At 37.5% G+C, this 22,057-nt stretch overlaps 1 protein-coding gene across 1 annotated transcript in view; it reads left to right on the top strand.

The window, feature by feature from the left end:
* Nucleotides 1-22,057, top strand: part of LOC102823781 (chromosome unknown open reading frame, human C1orf112) — a 92,983-nt gene that overhangs the window by 21,994 nt on the left and 48,932 nt on the right. Inside the window, exons 4-10 of the mRNA XM_006872658.1 lie at nucleotides 1,893-1,997; nucleotides 2,856-2,996; nucleotides 4,183-4,348; nucleotides 5,714-5,798; nucleotides 10,028-10,166; nucleotides 16,486-16,566; nucleotides 20,734-20,798. Of these exons, the coding sequence (XP_006872720.1) occupies nucleotides 1,893-1,997; nucleotides 2,856-2,996; nucleotides 4,183-4,348; nucleotides 5,714-5,798; nucleotides 10,028-10,166; nucleotides 16,486-16,566; nucleotides 20,734-20,798 (782 nt within the window). The remainder of the gene's footprint in view (nucleotides 1-1,892; nucleotides 1,998-2,855; nucleotides 2,997-4,182; nucleotides 4,349-5,713; nucleotides 5,799-10,027; nucleotides 10,167-16,485; nucleotides 16,567-20,733; nucleotides 20,799-22,057) is intronic.

Genomic DNA, 22,057 nt, shown 5'->3' on the forward strand with positions numbered 1-22,057 from the left:
CCTGTACAGGGTCGCTATGGGTCGAAACCTACTCGATGGCACTTAACAACAACAACGTATCTTTGATGTCATCCCACAAGTCATCTATTCTTTGATCATTATTGTTCAGTGCTACAAATCTGTTGTTAAGGTGGTCTCTAAATTTAATATGTATTGTCACATTTTGGCTCTCATGGACTTTTTAATTTTTTCTTCAGCTTCCTTTTGAACTTGCATATGAGTAATTGATGATCTTTTTTGCCTTTGGACCCTGGGCTTTTTCTGACTCATGATATTGAACTTCTTTATTGTTTCTATCCACTGGTATAGATGATGCCTATGTATTCTATCTGTTGAGGCCCATATGTATAGTCTTTTATAAAACAAATGAAAAATTGGAATGCGTGACTAAGTTAAGACCATTTTACTTTTGGTTTTAGTTTATTAATAAATATCAAGTTTCACAGTTTAAGAAAATGGAGTTCGAATTTATTAAAGAACTTTTAGAGTGAAAAAGATTGAAATGGTGGCATAATCAAGTAACTAATAGAAAAAACTAAATCCAAAGATTATGTTTATATTATTCATACATATGAATACATATTATACTTTTTCTAATGGAAAAAGTACTTTTTCTAATGAAACATTTATTTGTGATAACATGTCTCTTGTTGGAATGGATTTCTAAGTTTTGTTTTTAAACAAATAAACATCAGAATTATTCTTACTCATTTTTACTTTATTTATCTCAAAAGTTTATTAGCATTTGTTTTTGAACACTGGCAAAAGGTCTAGGTAAAATAATAATGAGAACAGGGATGTTTTTGTTGTTAAGTGCCATGGAGTCGGTTCCGACTCATAGCGACCCTGTACAGGGTTACCAAGGCTGTAAATCTTTACGGGAGCAGAAAGCCTCATCTTTCTCTCATGGAACAACTGGTAGTTTTGAACTGCTGACCTTAAGGTTCACAGACCGATTCGTAACCAGTATACTACCAGAACTCCTTATACTTAAAGATGTAGAGCTCCTTAGTGAGCATTTATAGGACCGAAAAAATAAAATTCCATTTAATTGTATTATATTGTTGATTATATTGTTCTCACAGTATTTAGACCATTTATTTAGAAAGATCTGAGTACTAAGTTCTTATCCTAATTTTACACAGACAAAATTTAGTTTTGAGGCCATATGCTGTACCTTTAACCTAAGAAGTATATTTGAATTGCTCAAAAGGGGAAGTAGTTAGAATATAAGTCAGTAGGTGATTTAGCACAAATTCAGTATCACTCCAGAAAATACCCGTGTAAATTTCTGTATGAATGTTGTCTGGTCAAGGTAATCATATTTCATTGTACAAAGAGCAATGTTTACATTTCTTACATATTTTTTTTTTAAAAAAAGAAAAACTTTAATTTTTTTATTCATGTTATTAAATAATTTCAAGTCACAGAAATGAAAACTTAATTTCTGTCTAAGACTATATTTTAAAGAGATTGTATTGTAGGAATACTTTATTTGGTGCCATTGTTAAACTAGACAAGATTGTATAGGTGGTGTTGTTAAGTGCCACTGAGTTAGTTCCAACTCATAGCAATCCTGTGTAAATAGGGTGTCCAAGGAATGTGTACAGGGTTTGAACTGCCGACCTTTCAGTTCATACTGATCTTGCAATCAAGTGCTTATCCTATCAAGCATTCTATTTTATGTTTGTAGGGTTTTGTTTTTCTTTAAAAATATGTCTTTCCTTTTTAGTAATTTGGGATAATGCACCACATGGTCAGTTTGAACTGCAAGGTTGGCGGTTCACATTCACCAGCTGCTCCTCAGAAACTCTATACAAGTCACTATGAGTAGGAACCAACTCGACGGCACTTAACAACAACTCTGCTTATAGCTTTCTTTGTTTTCACAGACTGTGAAATTATTTGATGACATGATGTATGAATTAACCAGTCAAGCAAGAGAACTATCAAGCCAAAATTTAGAAATCCAGAGCACTCTAAGGAATATTTTACAAGTAAGTCAAATGTATTGAAAAGGGGGAAAGAGTGAGTTTATGACAGTGTGAGAAGTTTTTTAAACTTTTTATTGGGAATTGAGTGAAGGTTAACAGACAAGATCATCAGCTTTATATTTAACAAAGCATGCACTTTGTTTCATCTTAATGATGAAACCTTAGTGATGAAACCTTCCCTGCAACAGCAGTTATCCTACTTCTTCCTTGTACCTTCACTTTTACATCTTATATTTTACAAATGAACAAAGCAAAAATATTTGTGTACATCCAAAACAAAAAATATATATTCATTTAAATGTGCTAAGGGCATACTCTGCAAGCCAGCCTCCTCCCTGCAAGCACACATGGGCCTAGAGCCTGAAGCTGCTCTATGTCGCCATGCCTCTGCCACGGTCTCTGCTGTCACCCCTCTTCTAGGTAGGATTAATGTGAGAATTTTTATACTAATATTGTTTATTCTTTATGTAATGCACTCATGCTTGAATTAAATCTATATAATTATGGTATGAATAGAGAAAAACAAATTTGGGGAGCTTTGGTACAGCTTTTTGCTATGAAGTCTACATATCTTAACTCTTAGCAGGCTAGTAATCAAGATAGAATATCCTATTTGTAGTGACATAGTACATGTGCAGAACTCCTGCCATGTGCTTTGATATGTGGGCTAGGGTTCTACTTTTTTTTTTCTTTTCTACAACTGGCTAGCTAGTCCCAATATTTGTAGTTTTGATAGACTGAAGCTCTGTGAAAGAAGGGCCTGTTTGATTTACTACTATGTCCCCAGCCCCTCTATAATATCTGACACTTTTTAGCTATACAAAAGTAGATTCTGAAAGAAACTTCTTTCCTTATTTCCAGACAATGGTTCAAGTTTTAGGAGCTCTCACAGGATGTGTGCAGCATGTCTGTGCCACACAGGAGTCCATTGTTCTAGAAAATATTCATAGTCTCCCCTCCTCAGTCCTTCATGTAATCAAAAGTACATTTGTTCATTGTAAGGTAAGTAATGGGTCTAATGCATCTTTAAATGGCCTGGAATCCATAGGTAAAGGGATTGAAAAAAATAGTGTTTGTACATAACATTTTCCATCACTCATCTGTCAGTTCATCATATTATGGTGGGCTTGTGTGTTTCTGTGATGCTGGAAGCTATGCCACCAGTATTTTAAATATCAGCAGGGTCACCCATTGTGGGCAGGTTTCAGTGGAGTATCCAGAATTAAAGCCAGAATAGGATGAAGAAGAGGTGTACTACTCCTGAATGTTTAGCCACTGAAAACCTTATGAATATAGTGTAGATCATAGAACTGGACAGTTTTTCATTCTGTTTTACATTGAAGGGGTCACTATGTGTTAGAACTGACTTGATGGTACCTAACAACACAGGCATTTTACATCTTAGCCTATATTATTGCAATATAAAATTTTCCATAGAACCAAGAGCATATATACCCATATTTAAATATGTGGTGATAGGAAAGTCATAACAAGTGGCGCTTTTTATATTGAGCATGGAGGTTCTATTTTCATGAAAATTATATTCCTCTTTATAAAGAAAGCCATGTTAATAGATCTGTGTGGCGTCACAGGAATGGTGACGTAGTTTTATTGTAAAGCATTGGTGACATAGTTTTATTGTAAATCATCAACCACTCTTTAATTATAACGCCCCTGGGAAAGGACGTTAGCCCTTACTTAGTCAATCTCTACCTTTCTGAGGCAGCTTTCAGGCACAAAAGCTGGCCGAGGATTTGTGGGATGAATGCAGCATTTGTTAGGTGAGTGAATGACACTAGTTAATACTAGAATTAGGTCATACACCTGACCTAATGCTATTTAGTTCCCCTTTTGTTCTGTATTAGGTCATAGAAGCCTAAACACTTGTTTAAAGAATACACACTAATGTATTGTGACAGAGAGTTTTAAAGTTGTTCTCTAAAGTATAAGGGAAAACATTGCATATATAGCTTCGCTTTAAAGAGAATAAGATGGTTTTGAGCAGTGTATCAGCTATTTTTGTTCTGTAACAAACCAGCCCAAAATCTATTGACTTAAGACACCACAATTTTAATTTATTAAAAGGCAGTACATAATTTAACATCTTTCATAGAATAAGTTAAAATAAATTCGGCATGAGTTTTTTTTTGTGTGACTTGCTCTTTCATTTTTATTTATTTGTGATCAGAATAGTGAATCTGTATATTCTGGGTGTTTACACCTCGTGTCAGACCTTCTCCAAGCTCTTTTCAAGGAGGCCTATTCTCTTCAAAAGCAACTGATGGAACTTCTGGATATGGTTTGCATGGATCCTTTAGAAGATGACAGTGATGATATTTTGAATATGGTAATGGGTGAGTAGTGAAAACAACCTGCTTTAGTGTGTGATGTCTATTCTATTGTCTTACAAATCCTTTCTAATAGTTAAATTATTGAACCCTACATGATTTCTAATGATGGCATAGTCACTCATGACATAGTCACACAAATAATTTATGTCCTACTCAATAATGGTCTTTTAAATTTGGGGTGGTTAAATTTAGTTTTGATGTGCTTGCATAGATTTGCGTATCTAGTTAGCATTCATAGTAAGGAATTTTCCCATAGTAACTAACAGGTATGCAACTTTGTATCCTGTAAGTCCATATTGTGAGGTTTTATTATCCATTATTATCCATAACCCAGCATAAGAAATAAATTTTATATTGCAGTCCAAAACAGACATAAGTATATGTGTTTGTATGTGCTTTGATACCGATATAAACACTTATTTAATACATGAAACATTTATTTAGTTAATTAATACATGAAATGCCCTTTTTACATGTGATGCACCTTTTTCTATTTCATTTTTTTAAAATTACTACTTGTTACCTACTACAATGATTTTATCACACACTAATGTATTGTGACAGAGAATTTGAAAATGGTTCTCTAAAGTATAAGGGAAAACATTGCATATATAGCTTCGCTATAAAGCAAATTAAGTTGGTTTTATGCAGTGTATCAGCTACTGTTGCTCTGTAACAAACCGGTCCAGAATGTATTGACTTAAACCACCACAATTTTATTTAGTCATGATTCTTTGGTCAGCAGTTTAGACTGGGTGCTCAGCTGGGATAACTTTCTCTGCTCCTCATGGTGCAAATGTCTTGCTCATGTGTTTGTGATCAGTGATCTCACTTATACATCTGGCTATTGGCAGAAGTATGGTGCGTCAACCTCATAGGGCTTTTAAGAATAGGTAGGCAGGACACACTCCAGTGCATAAGCACAAGTTTCTGCTTGCCTCACATTTTTATTGTTCCATTGCCCATAACCAGTCCTTAAGCTAAGCCCAGAATCAGTGTGGAGAATGACTACTCAGAGTGTGGATATAGGGATGGGGAATCAATGCGGCCCGCCACAGGCAGAGTAGAAGCTATACATGGGACTTGCAGTCCATGAACACTATGCAAATCAGTTTTAATTTCAACTATAGTAAGACATAATTTTTGTTCCACTGAACATTTTTTGTTTGTCATATGATAGGTATAAACTTCAAATACTAAGTTTCAGTAATTTATGACAAGCTTAAGTCAGAAGTATGGCACAATTATTTTCAAATAGTGTCACCTGTTTTTAATTTAGTCAAATATCAGCATATATTTTTAAATACAGACAACTCACCCCAAATGTATATTTGAGTATCCTAAGAATTGTGTTCTCTTTCTTTGCAGTTATTCATTCATTATTGGATATCTGCTTGGTTATTTCCAGTATAGACAGTGCATTTCATGCCAATACTTGGAAGTTTATAATTAAGTAAGTTTTCTTTGTAACTTTTTATAGTATATTTTGCATATCTTATTTTTTACTACCTTGTAAGTTTTCTTAGATTACATATGAAACATTTCACATGGACATATGTAATGTTTGTGACACTTTTGTGAAGTGTTGTAGAGTTGGTTCCAACTCACATTAGTGACCCTGTGTAGGGCTTCCAAGGAGTGACTAATGGGTTTGAACTGCCAACCTTTTAGTTTGCAGTCCAGTGCTTACCCTACAGCGCCACACTGGGACCTAATCCAAACATCCTACATGTAGCTCCCAGACCAAATTGATCTTTATTCCATTAAAAGATAGAAAAAATTCTACCTAGTTAGTATGATGGGGCTTCAAATAGTTTGTGGGAAAGTGGAAATGAAAAATAATGGAACTTTCTGAGATTTTTGAAACCCCCTTTTATTTCTGAAATAGCAGTCCAGATGACATCAACCATTTGTCTGTTTTGTGTAAGTGTCAGGTATTTTATTTCTAGGCTTCGATGAATTAATAATTAGAATTAGAACTTAATATAATCCATTAATCATATATACCATTGAGGTGTTCAAGTGTAATTCTAACTGTAAACTAATATTGATTTTGTGAATCTGGAGCTTTTTTCAACTTTTGTAAAAATAATGTGGAAGGAATGTTCAACTTCCTGATTACCTAACTGGGGAGGAGAGTCATCAAGATCCCAAAGCCGATTCACATTAAACTGAGATTGAACATGCCTCCATCCTCCAACATTCCGTACTGTCCCTTCCACAGCACTCTGTTTCTCAACTGGGTTTGATAATTCATTGCAATGACTACATAAAATTCACAGATCATATTCAGTTATGAGTTTTATTAGGGAAGTTAACAGGTTACAAGTCAGGATCAGAAATGCTCAAGACACAGTTCTTGGATCAGGATAGCCTCTTCCCAGCCACCCACAGAGAGGCATCTCTCTGGCCCTTGGCCTCTCAGCCACAAGGTCCCTTGTTCTCTTCCCTATTTGTGCAGTGTTACAAAACTCCTTTAGTTCTGCCGTGAAGTGTGTGATGTGCCCAATGGGTACTCCATTTCACCAAAAGCCTCATCCTGAAGGTTCTTGGCTCTAGTTACCCCCAGTAAAGTGCTTGGAGGCAACCCACTCAAGTGAGCCTCTTCCCCAAAAGTACTGTTTATTTGTTCTATAGGCTTGGAAGCCTATTGTTCTGTCTAGTGTCTGACTCTTAGTTTGCTGCTGCTCTGCTGTCACACATTTGTCACTTATTTGTGTCAAACCTTTCTACCTCAGCATTGAGGTTCAATGCACAGGGATCTTGTTAGTCCAAAGGACTTATCCTGTGTCCTTGGCAAGTCCAAAGGACAAACTCCACTCCTGGCTCCTCTTTCTTGGTGGTAGTGAGACTTATTGCTTCTCAAATAGCTCATTTTAAACCCAGCAGGATGGCAAAATTGACCAATCCCCATGTGAGAGCTCCAAGTTTTCATAATCACAGTGAACCTGTTTAACACTCACAGCTGAATCATATAATTCTGTCAGAATCTTCCCCCACCTTCTGTGTGGCGCTGCAGGCTAATGCATCAGACTGCAAAGTTGTTTGCACTGCAAGTTCGGTGGTTCAAGCTCACCAGCTGCTCCTTGGAAACCCTATACAATGGTCGCTATGGTTTAGAATTGACTCGACGGCACTTAACAACAACAACATCAGGAAAAAGTCGTTTGGTGGAAGTTACAAAGACTATGTCTAGAAGAGCCATATAAAGCATTTCACTGAATTGCTTATAGAGCTTTTATCAGATTTTTAGGGTTGGGGCAGACACGATTGAAGAAGTAAAAATAATGAAGAAATTTTTCTTTATACATATTCATAAAACATTCAAGAACAGTGTTACAAATTTCAGCTCTTAGATGTTTTTTTTGGAACAACAAGTCATAAAGTTGTCACCAAGTAATAGTGCAGTGGGTAAGACTGTCAACTCAGAGCCATACTGTGTGTATTTGAATTCATTCTGAAATCACTTACTTATCCTGTGCCCTTGGCAAGTTGATGAACTGTCAGAATCTGTTTCCTTATATGCAAATGGAATAACCGTAATAGCACCTCTTTGATAGAGTATTACGAGATTTGAGTTTATCAGTGTGAATTACTTAGAATGGTGCCTGGCACATGTTGTCAGTGACATAAAGTCGTTTCTGACTCACAGCAACCTTGGAGAGGGTTTTCGAGACTTTAAATCTTTGCAGGGGCAGATAGCTTCATTTTTCTCCCACAAAGTGGCTGGTGAGTTTTTACTGCCAACTGTTTGGTGCACATTACAGTGCTAATCCTATGGAGCCACCGTGCTCCCCAGCACATAGTGAGTGCTTAATAAATTAGGCACATCACCATTATTACCATTAAATATCTTCCATTTCTGCTCCCTTCCTGTTCATTTTCTACATATAGAGTGATTTTTTTTTAAATTGTAAATCATATTGTGATTCTACAGCTAAAATTGATTCCATTTTACAAAGTGTAGCAACCTAACTCCTGGCCCCTACCTTCTTCTCGACCCATTTTATGCTGGTGTCTCCTCTTGGCCACCACGTATCTGCACACCAGCCCGCTCATAGTTTCTAACACATACCAAACTCCCCTGTCTCAAAGCCTCTTCATGGCTTTTCCCTGTGCCTCAGATACTCCTTTCTTCTCTTCTCCACCTTGTTGAATTTCTCCTTGAATGTCACATCTTCATGGTAGCATTCTTTGCTGTGTCCTTGCCCAAAGGATAAATTAGATTAGGTCTTCCTGTTGTATGCTTCCACAATGCCCTGTATCAGGGGTGGGGAACATCTGGCCTGCAAGCCTTATAAGGCCCCTGCTACCATTTCGTCTGGCTGTGCCAAGGCAACCACAGGCGAGACTTGAAATTCAGTATATCTAGGAGCTTTTTTCATAACAACATGAATTTGTATTAAGTGATGTTATAAGTATCCAAATGACCCTTGGCAGAAAAAGGTTCCCCACCCCTTCCCTGGTGTGGCATTGCGGGCTAATAGGTTGGACTGTATGGTCGATTTGAACCTCAAGGTCAGCAGTTCAAGCTCACCAGTTGCTCCTCAGAAATCCTATATAAAGTTGTTATGAATTGTTATAGACTCAACAGCACTTAACAACAACCCCTGTCTTAGATGGTTCCATTTTAGCATTTATCACAACTCTAATTAGTTAATGAATTGTTCTTGTAATTATTTAATGTTCTCTTAATCAAGATGATAGTTCCATGCAGACAGGGCAGAAGTTGTATATTTGTTTCACCTCTGTCCTCAAGGTATAGCAGAGTGCCTAGCACATAGTAGAGCTCCAATTGCATTTTTTTTTTTAATGTTGTGAGTTCTGTGATAGTTTACATGGGAGAACATTAAATTTACATTCATCCTATTGTATATCACTTCATTGCCATGGTACAGTCCCCTCCATGCATCATCAACCAACCAAAGGGTATACCCTGCAAGCCCCCCCACCCCCACCCGGTCATCAGCACACAGCCCCTTTCCCTCTCTGGGTCTAGAGTCCCCAGCCACTCCATCTCTCCATGTCATCGTCTCTACCTCCATCTCTGGCTTCACTGTTTCTCTGGATAGGTCCCGTACTCTGCTCTTCTCCCTTGATGGTCCCAGGGACCTCCACTCCTGGACAACAAAGTTGCTACAAAACGTCTACCTTTACATTTCCAACCCTCACAGTCAGTCCTGATAGCAGTTAGTCACTATTGTGCCACATGAATGCAATCCCTATCTCCTATCATCAGCCCTGCCCAGACAGATTGGATACTACTCAGTGGAAATTTCAATTTGCATTTTACAAGGAGAAAAAATACAGTATAAAAAATATAGGTAATGTTGAGACACATTAATTATACCATGTCTAATTTATTTCATACTTTAGGTTTTTGTTTTGTTGTCCTATAAAGAATTATTTCCATGGGCCTAAGTTACATGATAAGGAACACTAGTGGTGCTGTTGGATAAACACTGGACTACTAACTGCAATGTCGGCAATTCAAACCTACTAGCTTCCTTTCTCAGAGAAGAAAGATTAGGCTTTCTGCTCTCATAAAGATTTGCAACCTTGGAAACTGTATATAGGGTCGCTGTGAGTCAAAGTCAACTTGATGCCCATGGGGTTTTTTGTTTTGTTTTGACTTGATATGTTATTAATGGTGATTGTATCCTGTTCCTTTTATTCATTTAGGCAGAGCCTTAAGCACCAGTCAGTTATAAAACACCAGTTGAAACACAAAGATATAATCACTAGTTTGTGTGAAGACATTCTCTTCTCCTTCCATTCTTGCTTGCAGTTAGCAGAGCAGATGACACAGTCGGACACACAGGTAAAATACAGTCTGCACAGCATTTTGAAACAGTGTCTCTTCTTTCCTTTGGCAATTAATCACATTTCAGTCTGTGCATCAATTTATTTGAAAAGGTCTTAATTTGTTTTTGTTTTGTTTGTGGAATCATTTATAGCTCATAGTTTTACTTTTCACCCAGAATATTGCATTAGATTCTCCTAACTACGCTCATTGCCTCTAGAATGCACATGTCTCTCCCCAACCTTACTGGATCTTTGATCGGCCAAGACTTTCACCTCAGAATAGCTTATTTCTTTTCTGTCCCAGACTAGAAATGTAAACCCTTATCATATTTGTTTTTGACCTTGCGAAACTGACCTTTCTATTTCATCTTTACCACTCCACTGCAACCTATAGTAAGACAACGTGAAGTCCGTATATAATGTGTAACAGCCTTCTAAAATTAGTATATACTTAACTTCTGAATTTCAAAAAGTTAAATATAATGGTGAATTTTTATCTAATTTATGAGACAGATGGTGTTCTAAAATTTATTGATATGATTATTAGAAATTGAAGCTCATTTTCGTGTAGCAATGTTGTATCCAGTGCTTTTGTCCTCAGACTAGCCCTCTAAATTCTGCTTTATTTCATAACAATCCTAAATTAATCCTATTTAGGACCTAATAGTCAAATATAATAATTTTAATGAGAACACAAATTAAATATCTTCCTAGAGTAAAGATAACCCAACTTCTACTATTGAAGACCTATTAATTCCTAGAGAGAATTCCTTTGTACCTGCTTTCTTCCCTATAAAGCAGCTGGTGAGGTGTGTGTGGGGGAGGCACGGTGGAGATGTAAGGATTCACTACATCCCTAAATACTGGTAACTGGGAGACTAGAACAGATACTAGAGGAAGCTAGACCTTTGCTTAAAGCAAAGTAGTTGCTTTAAAATGAGGTTAGCCTTTTCTCTTGCTTCTTTTCCTTTTCTCCTATCTATCCTCCACTTGTGTTTCTTTCTTTTTTTATTTCTACTTTTCTTCATGTACGCTCTGATTCCTTCTCACCTTGCTGAAAGGAGAAGTTACTTAGTTTGATGTCCTGTGATCTCGTATATGTCTGTTTTCCAACGCCAGCCTCATCCTTTACCTGTCTTGCCAAAACCGAAGACCCACCAGGTGGTAGTACTTGGAGAGTAATATTAGACTGCGTCCTGGACGTGAGATGGGGAACTATGTCACAGCATAGTCTATGGTGTCTAGAGAGAAATCCCTGGGTTGCCTAGCCAAAGAGACTATTTGTGCACAAAGTGTGTAGTTCAGCTCACATGTATATGAAAATTGGAAGGTTTAAAATTCTTCTGGCTGTCCAGGTGAGTTTTTGTGTTTCCCTTATTTATTTTTCCAATTTGGGACTGAGAAAATGTAACCAGCACTGCTTGCTGTCCATTCATGTCTGATATGGAACTTTCAGGAATACTGTCAGTTGTCATCATTCATAACTGAATTCTGATCTCCAGTGCCCTCTGCTGTTCACTGTTGGCACTTATTTAGAAAGCAAGGTACTTTTTATGTTGAAAAACTTAGTTTTTCAAGCAGTTTAATGGAAGTATACGGATGTGTTTGTAGGTACCTTAATTTTATAAGAAATTTAGTAAGTCTTGGAGTTGGTTTTTTAAAAGAGAACATTATATTAGACATTTTAACATAGAGTTTTTTAGTTACCAACAATTTTATTTTCTTATAAAGATTGGGAAATTTATTTGCAAGGTCACAGGATGTAATTTTATTTCCACTGTAATTCCTACTTTTGTTTTTAGAGGAAGCTTCAAAAATATTGTGGGAAAATCTAATTATCTTTTAATTCTATTTTTCTGTGAGTCTTTTGAAGCCCTTCGTATAAAGCTTATAGAAATATATGCTACTATATGTATTGGGTCTTTGGGTGGTACACATGGGTTCCTAACTGAAAGGCCTAGAGCATTAAGTCCACCCAGAGGTTCCTTGGAAGAAAGGACTGGTGAACTTCTTCTGAAAAATTAACATAAAAAACCATATGGAGCACAGTTCTACCCAGACACACATGAGATTGCCATAAGTCAGAATTGGCTAGATGGCAACTGGTTAATACACTGTGCTGCCCTCCACTAGACGTATGGTTTGCTATACTGGGAATTAGAAATGAAGAGGAATGACATCGCATGCACCATTAAAAAGAGCATTTCAGTGGATATTATCCTATCACAGACAGGATTGTACTTCATAATGCCGACTATGATAGAATAATGTCCATACGCCTACAAAGAAGACCACTATTATTGAAATTTACACATGGCCACTAAAGCAAGGTCAGTGTTTCAAGCTCACCAGCTGCTCCTTGGAAACCCTGTACAGGGTCGCTATGAGTCAGAACTGATTCCACAGCACGTAACAACAACAACAATGGGCAAAATATTGAATGATGCAGAAGTCATCAAAACTAGATGAAAGAAGTACATAGACTCACTCACTTATACCAAAAACAAAGGATCAGTGTCAGCCATTTCAAGAGGTAGTGTTTAATCAAAAGCCCGAGGTACTGGAGGAAGAAGTCCAAGGTACACTGAAGGCATTGGCAAAGAACAGGGCTCCAGGAATTGATTGAAATCTTTCAACAAACTGATACAGCATGGAAGGTACTCACTTATCTTTGCTAAGAAATTTGGAAGACAACTACCTGGTCAACTGATTGGAAGAGATCCATATCTGTGCCCATTTCAAATAGAAGTGACCCAATGGGATGCAGAAATCTTTGGACAATATCATTAATATGACATACATATAAAACTTTGCTAAAGATAATTTAAAAACGCCAGCAACAGTACATTGATAAGGAACTGCCATAGATTCAATCTGGATTCAGAAGAGTATATGGAACAAATTACCATTGCTCATGTCAGATTGATCTTGGATGGAAGCAGAGAATACCAGAAAGACATTTACCTGTACTTTATTGACTGTACAAAGGTTTTCAGTTGTGGATCATGTCAAGTTATGGATAGCATTACGAAGAATGGGTATTCCAGAACACTTGATTGGGCTCATGAGAAACCTGGACATAGACCAAGAGATAATTGTTTGAACAGAACTAGGAGACACTGAGTGGTCTAAAAATCATTAAAGGTTTGTGCTAGGGTTTTGTTCTTTCACTATACTTATTCAGCCTGTATGCTGAGCAATAAAACAAGAAGCTGGATTATATGAATAAGAACATAGCATCAGGTTTGAAGAAAGACTCATTAACAACCTGAGATATACATATGATACAGTTTTGCTTGCTGAAAGCAAAGAGAACTTCAAATACTGATGAAGATCAAATACTACAGCCTTCATTTTAGGTTGCACCTTAGTGTAATGAAAACAAAAATCCTCATCACTGGACCATTAAATAACATCATGATGAATGGAGAAAGTCATTGAAGTTTTCATAGACTTTATTTTGCTTGGATCCACTATCAACACTCATGACAGCAGCAGTCAAAAAGTGAAAAGACTTAATTCCTTAGGTAAATCTGCTACGCAAGACCTCTTTAAAGTATTCAAGAGCAAAGATGTCAGTGTGAGGACTAAGGTGCATCTTACTCAAGACATGGTAATTCTAGTTGTCTCATATGCATGTGAAATGTTGGACAGTGAATAAGGAAGAGAGTACAAGAATTGATGCATTTGAGTTACGGTGTTGGAGAAGAATATTAAAGTATACTGGGCTGCCAGAAGAACAAACCAGTCTGTGTTGGAAGAAGTACAGCCAGAATGCTCTTTAGAAGCCAGGATGTTCAAACTTTGTCTCTCATACATCAGGCATGTTATCAGGAGGGACCAGTTCCTGAAGAAGTACATCATGCTAGGTAAAGTGGAGGCTCAGGGAAAAAATGGAAAACACCAAATGAGATGAATTGGCACAGTGGCAGCAGCAGTGGGCTCAAGAGTAACAGTGATTATGTGGATGGTTCAGGGTTGGGCAGTGCTTCATTCTGTTGTGCATAAGGTTGTTAGGAGTGGTAACCAACATGATGGTACCTAACACCAACAATACATTTATGAGTTCTAGTATGGTGCTAAGGAGCTTGGTAGTGTAGTGGTTATGAATCAGGCTGCTAACCTCAAGATCGGAAGTTTGAAACCACCAGCTGTTCCGCAGGAGAAAGATGAGGCTTCCTGCTCCCATAAAGACTTGCAGCCTCGGAAGCCCTGTGCAGGGTCACTTTGAGTCAGAACTGACTCCACGGCACATAACAACAAAAGCAAGTATGGTGCTGTTGGATAAGCACTGGTCTACTAACTATAAAATTGGTGGTTCAAACCCAGCAGCTATTCCTTGGAAACCCTATGTAGGATTGCTATGAGAACTGACTTGACGGCACTTAACTGCATTTAGATTATATTAGTATTTTCCTTTTTATATTTAAAGAAAGGAAGGATGAGTAGTCCCATTTTGAAACATTAAAAAATGCTTAGGCCAACCCTGTTTTTAGAGAGAGTCTTTTTCTTGTTAGCATTGAGATGTGAACTTTCTATTTTAGGCAGTTGAGCAAGTCAAGATAATACAGTTAATGCTTTTGTGTTGCTTACGTTTTTTTTTTAAAGTCATAGTCACTATGATAGAGTTTATCTTCACAATTATCAGAGAATGGTGAATTTTCACATGACCTATTTCTGCTGCTCAAAATTGGTAAAGCATATTTTTAATAAAAGGTAAAAAATCAAAGCCCAGTTAGTGGATTATTCCTTTCACTTTTGATTAAGTTTAATTAAAGTTTTGCTAAGTTATTGGAAAATGAATTGAACATAGTCAGTATAATGTATCTATTTGATGTAACTTCATAAAACTAATTTAAAGCGCTTTGGATTACATGAAACCTTGTATTTATTGACCTAAACTGAGTAAATATCAGATACTGTTTAAACTTCACAATCACTTTAGTGCTTGCCTCACTGAAGGACCTGGGCCACAGTTCAATAACTGGTTAAATAACTTTCCCAGTATCATCTCCTAATTGTGGTAAATAACAGGATCTAAACCCAAACAGGGTGCTTCCATTGCCCTCTACACTACCCTGCATACATGTTACTTGTCTTGGCGCTAACCCACTATTTTATCAAATTACAGACATATATTCAAAGTTCTCATTTATTACACAATTAGAAATTGTGGAAAATGCAAGTCTTCTTTCATAGGTAGAGGGAACCACAAGTAAGGATTTGATATGCTTTTTGAGGGAGGAAAGCATTTAACATGTTTTTAAATAATGACAGTATTACAGCTATTGTTTTACAGCTAGCTCTTTTACTTAATGTGCCTTAGAATTTCTTATGTCTATGAAGATTTATCTACGCAATTCATTTTAATAGCTCTGTGGTTTTCAGTTTGGGCACTGTATCTTAAATTTATTCAGCTATGTTCCAGTTGATGAACAATTGGTTCATTCCCAGTTTTTACCATATAACAAATGTTGCATTGCCTACCTGTGCTAGTGTTTCTATAGGATATATATCCTGAGGTTGAATTGCTACTGGCTCAATAGGAGTTTTAGCAATAAGCTTTTAATAATAGTTAAAAGAACATATTTATGCTTTCTTGAATTGTAAAAGCTTGTTTCCCTATTTCCTACATAACTAAGGGATGTTTTCAATTTTTAAAATCTGTACTGATCAAATAGTCTCCTCCCTGCCCAAAAGAAACATAATTTAGTTGTACTTTGGATTTTCAATGTTAGCTGTTGACAGTTTGTATTTCTTTTTCTGTGAACTGACTTTTCATGTCCTTTATCGGTTTTCTTGTACATATATAATTCTTAAATTAATGTGTAAGCCCTTTTCTGTCTTTCACTTTCAAATCAACAAAGAAGTACTATATCTGCTGTTAAAATTTACTTTCATTAATAAATTTTAAATAAATAATTTGTTTCTTAAGCAAAGTTAGTTACTGTTAAGTTAATTCAGACTCATCGCAGCCCTCTGTGTCCCCAGTAGAACTGTGCTCCATAGAATTTTCAATGGTTGATTTTTTTTTTTTTAGGAATTAGATCACCAGGCCTTTTCTTGAGGCACTTCTTTAGGGTTAACAGTCAAGCACATTAGCTGTTTCCGTCACCCAGGGGCTCCATAATTTTTATGAAATACGTCTACTGTCTTTGGGTATTTGTTTATTTGTATTACTTCCAACAACAGTGCAGAGAATAGTCACATTTTCTTAAAAAAATATTTGAACTCTATTAAGAAATCTTTTTAAAAATTAAATTCTTGCTTACAAGTTTAGCTAAGCTCATGTTCTTTCCTTATTATAGTTTTCATTTTTTTTTTTTCTGGAATAGGATAATGCTGACTACAGATTATTTCATAAAACACTCAAATTATGTCGTTTCTTTGCCAACTCCCTATTGCACTACACTAAGGTAAGGCTTATATGTTAAAATGCATAAATATAACATATGAATTGTAAATTGCCATGCTTTTATTCATTCTTGCCAAAAACAATCATTTGAATTATATTTTGTGGGGATTTAAAAAAAAAATGACTTACTATTGGTAATTGTGGAGTCCTGTTGTGGTACTGTGGCTTTCTTTTTTTTTTTTTTTGTGGGGATTTAAAAAAAAAATGACTTACTATTGGTAATTGTGGAGTCCTGTTGTGGTACTGTGGCTTAATGCGTTGGACTGCAAGATCTGTTTGAACTGCAGGGTCAGCGATTCAAGCTCTCCAGCTGTTCCTAGAACACCCTATACAGGTTCACTGAATTGGAACCAACTAAACAACACTTAACCATAGCACTGATAATTGTAAATATTGAACATTTGGTTGTTTTTGTTTTTGGGGTTTTTTTTGTGTGAATTATATGATAGTTTACATGGGAGAACATTAGTTTTATATTCACTTTATCGTATATCGTTTCATTGCCATGGTTACAATCCCTTCAATGCATCATCAACCAACCAAAGGGTATACCCTGCAAGCCTGCCCCCTACACTCCTCCTCCCCCTTCTCCCCACCCCCAGTCTTCAGCACACAGTCGCTCTCCCTCTCTGGATCTAAAGTCCCCAGCTGCTCCATCGCTCCACGTCGTTGTCTCTGCCTCCATCTCAGGCATCACTGCTTCTCTGGGTAGGGTCCCGCTCTCAGCTCTTCTCCCTTGATGGTCCCAGGGACCTCCGCTCCTAGACTGAAAAGTTAATCACTCCCCTCCTTGCTATAAAATGTCTGCCTTTTCTGGGACCATCAACGGAGAAGTGCCGAGAGCGGGACCTTACCTAGAGAAGCAGCGAGGCCCGAGATGGAAGCAGAGACAATGACGTGGAGTGATGAAGCGGCTAGGGAATTTGGATCCAGAGAGGGAGAGGGACTATGTGCTGAAGAATTGGGGGTGGGGGGGCAGTGTAAGGAGCGGGGTTATAGGTATACCATTTGGTCAATTGATGATGCATGGAGGGGATTGGAACCATGGCATCGAAACGATGTACGGTGGAATGAATGTAAAACTAAAGTTCTCCCATGTAAAAATATCATATAATTCACAACAAAACATGGGAAAAAAAAACACGTCTACCTTTACATTTCCAACCCTCAGAATCAGTCCTGATAACAATTATTCAGTATTGTATCACAAGAGACCCCGTCTGCATTTCATTGCATCTGTCCCGCCTAGACAGATTGGATACTTACTACTCAGTGGAGATTCTACCTTCCTCCACACCCTCTGGATCTAGGTTCCCTCTTGAAAGCTTGTAAGCCAGTCACTTCCCCTGTCTACTCTGTGTGGAGGGGGTGGGAATGATTCTTGCTATAAGGATTTGTTCCCTCTTTTGAGCTACTGCATCCGTAGGTGTAAGTCAAGTTCATCAAATTGTATCAGATTACTTTTTTTCCTCTTCTTTCTTCTTTTGGTTGAGCTCTGATCATCCAGTCATTGAAGCCAGGTCAAGTGGGTATTATCTGAACATTTGTTTTTTATTAATGTTACTACCATTATATGTGAACCGACTCGATGGCACATAACAACAACAACCATTATATGTATTCAATTCACTAAGAAAAAATATTCATAAGCAGATACCAATTTTTAGGAGAAAAATTTTAATTCATATATAAATTTTTCTACTGTATCTCTAAATTATGTTGTTAAAATTTAAAACTGTATGATTTTAAGAAGTCCTCTGTATTTGGGAGTCATCAGAATAAGAGTGAGGTGTTAACTTGGGTAACGGGGAAGGTAGTATATATACAACAGGAGGAGAGTTGGCCGAAGAATGATTTTAAGATGGGAAGACAGGAAGGAGGAATGCAAGAGTTAAAGAGAGTAGAGATAAATACTGTTATATACACAACCCTGCAACAACAGTGTTCTGTGGTAGATACATAGACTGAATGGGTATGAGAGAGAGAGTGGGAGTATGTTGTTGATGTTAAGTGCCATCATGTTAATTCTGACTCAGCAATCCTGTGTAGGGTTCCCAAGATGAAGCTGATGGGTTTGAATCACAGACCTTGTGGTTAGCAGTACAGTGCTGATCCTATAGCACCACACGGGGAGTATACTCACAAATATATAAAGATTCGACAGAGGATATTTGTTTATGGATTATTTCCTCTGCTGTAAACATCTATGAATGAATGTAAGTGAAGCATATGGGGGCAAAATTGTGAAAATTCTTAGATATTACCAAACACCTTGAGGGAATGAGTTGCTGGGCCTAGGGGCTCAGGGCCATGGTTTCCACGGACATCATGGTCAGTCAGTATAACATAGGCTACAAAACCAATGTTCTATGTTTTTTGTGAGTAGCGGCTGGAATCTTAGTTCATGAGCGCCATCTAAGGTGCAACGATTGGTCTCTCCCTACCTGGTGAATAGAATAGTGATGAGAATTGAAGACGTTTGGACTCAATGAGTCCAGTGGACTAATGGAACAGCAGTCTCCACGATCCTGAGTCCAGAACTAGATGGTGCCCAGCTACCACTACCAATTGCTCAGAAAGGGATCACATTAGAATGCCCTGGATAGAGTGGGAGAAAATGTGGAACAAAACTCAAAATTATAAAAAAGACCAGGCTTACTGGTCAGAAAGAGACTGACGGAACCTGAGGCTATATCCTGGAACTGAACACACCCTTGTGCCTCAATTTTCAGCCAAGTAGTTTATAGGTATATAGGGGAGCTAACAACACTAGTAAGGTGTGCTCACTATGGAATGGTCAGCCATTCAAGATCCAAAGGGCAGCATTTACCTAAGGACAAAGTTCAGAAGGGTTGGGAAGGAGGGTAAAATGGAAACAAGAATCACAGAAGAAGTGGGATAAGTGATGCTACAGGGAGGGGATTGCAGTCATGGAAATGAGATAGATGATTTGTTCAATGTAAAGCGTGATCTGCTCTATAAACCTTTGCAGTGAAAAAAGAAAAGCAGTGACAGTTGAAGATACTTAGGGGACTTTAAAAGTTTGTGGGAAAGTGAAATTCAATGATTGTGGAATTTTTCCATGAACTTTTTGAAGTCCCCTCATATATGAATTTTTCCATGAACTTTTTGAAGTCCCCTCATATATGAATAGAACAGATCAGTGATCAGGATAGATTATATAGAGAAAAAAGCAGAGAATATTTTCAGTAGGGGAGGCACCAGTGAGAGGAGCATCAATAAGAGTACATGCATGCATTGCATAACATCCAGGATATTCTGTGAAATAGAAGGATGTGATTCTGGAGCACAGGGCTCCCGGGGTGCACTGGCCCAGGCACTGGGCAGTATACATCATGAGCACTCCACCAGGTACCACCTGTCACTGCCATTTCTACTAAGGCTCGAATCATGAGACTTGTGGTTCGCAGTCCAGGTAGATATATATTAATGTGATTTATAAAAGCAAACTATGTCTGTATTGAATTTGCCTTTGATCTTATCTTCCTCCTATTTGAAAAAAGATAAGACCCTTCACTGTTTATTACAATCAGAATCTGATGGCAGGTACACTGGACATATTGCTGTCCTATTTGGTGTGCTAACCAAATTGACTCTGCTGGACAACTGCCACTTAACAGTGGTTGGCTGTTCTTACATTGGGTAACCTGCAGCATATAGGGTATGTTCTAGTGGTAGAGTTACATCCATCATGGGAGAGTGAGTTGGTCAAGTTACTTGATCTGAGCCTCAGGTTTCTAGTCTATAAATTGAGGGTGACAATTCTTGTAAGATATATTGAAGTCACTTGATAACTTGTCTGGTATGCAGAAAGTTCTCAGTAAATGTTAACTGTGTGGTGTTGTAGGATAAGCACTGGACTGCTAATTTCAGGATCAGCAGTTCAGATCCACCAGCTGCTCCTCAGAAGCCCTATACATGGTCCTATCAGTTAGAATTGACTTGATAGTAACAATTGTAGTAACTCTAACATTACAGAATTTTGGGTAGTTTTATCCTTTTATTTCTCTCATGTTACAAAAATGTATTTTTTAATGTGATACATTCAGGATTGTATTTTATTGTGCATGCTTGCATGCTTTATGAGATGATATATATTAGCATAATGTATTATATACAAAGAATTAATAGAGTTGTTTTATTTTAGGAATTTCTTCCTTTCCTCTCTGATTGTTGCTGTACATTGCACCAGCTTTATCTTCAGATACACAGGTAAGACTCTCCATGTGTGTATTAAAATGTAACAATGCCATGTGTACCAAATGAAGCTTCAGTGTATATCATTTTAAAGTAAAACACTAGAGTAATTTATCTTAATGATTTTGTAAATTTTTATCTCATTAAAATAATTAAAGATGGAAACTTGCAGGAGAGATTCTGAGTTTTACTTATAGTCTTAACTCTAGTGCCATATATACAAGTGATAAATGTTATGGTAATAAAAATTAAAGGCGAACAAAGAGCTTTAAGCATATAATCAACATATCTATAAAAATATTGGCATATTTTTCATCTTCAGTTTTCTATAAAATACTAATTCCATGGTAAAAAAAAAAAAAAAAACAACGGAATTACGGGGAAGTATACTATAGGAGTCCTGGTGTGGCCCTGTGGGTTAATGTGCCAGACTGCAAAGCCATTTGAACTCCAGGGTCAGTGGTTCAAGCTCACCAGTTGCTCCTTGGAAACACTGTGCAGGGTCGCTATGGGTCGGAACCGACTCGATAGCACTTAACAACAACAACAACACACTTTAGATATGGGGTGAGGTACTTCTGAAATTGAGCTACCTGAGAAGAGACACGCAAAAAAAGAGTGTGGGGAATGGTTTCTGATAGCCTCTAACTTCACAAGAAGGTTAGGGGGCACGGGGAGGTGCAGAGAAATCTGCGTCAGTCTTAGGCTGATTTCTATAAGACTGAGGTCAGACATGCCTCTACCTTCCAGCACTTTTTACCAACTCTTCCTCAGCATTCTCTAGCTCCCAGGTGGGTTCAGAAATCCATTGCAATAGCCACACAGAATTCAGAGACCATACTCAGGATTACAGTGTTTATTAGGAACATTAACAGGTTGCAATTCAGGGTCAGAAATTCTTTGGTTAGAACAGACTCTTTATTGTTGTACCTGCAGGCCTCTTGGTGTCTTGGCCTCTGCCTTGCTCAGGCAGTGTTACAAAGTTATTTGTAATGCTGCTGATAAACACTGAAAGGGTACTCCATTCCTCTATAAATGTCATCTCTAGTACTTTGGTTTGGCAAACCTAGCGCCCAAGATTAAGTGCCTGGAGACACCTTACTCCACAAACAAGTCTCCTGTCTGAAGGCACTCAGCTTTATGTGCTCCATCTCATGTTCTTTTTGCTGCTGCTGCTCCTCTGTCACCCTTTATCACTTGTATATAAATCACTTACTGTCCCTTGACGGAGGAGGTTCAATGCACCAGGACTTTGGGGTCCAAAGGATATACTC

The sequence above is a fragment of the Chrysochloris asiatica genome, unplaced genomic scaffold (assembly GCF_000296735.1).
Source record: "Chrysochloris asiatica unplaced genomic scaffold, ChrAsi1.0 scaffold00207, whole genome shotgun sequence".
NCBI lineage: Eukaryota > Metazoa > Chordata > Mammalia > Afrosoricida > Chrysochloridae > Chrysochloris > Chrysochloris asiatica.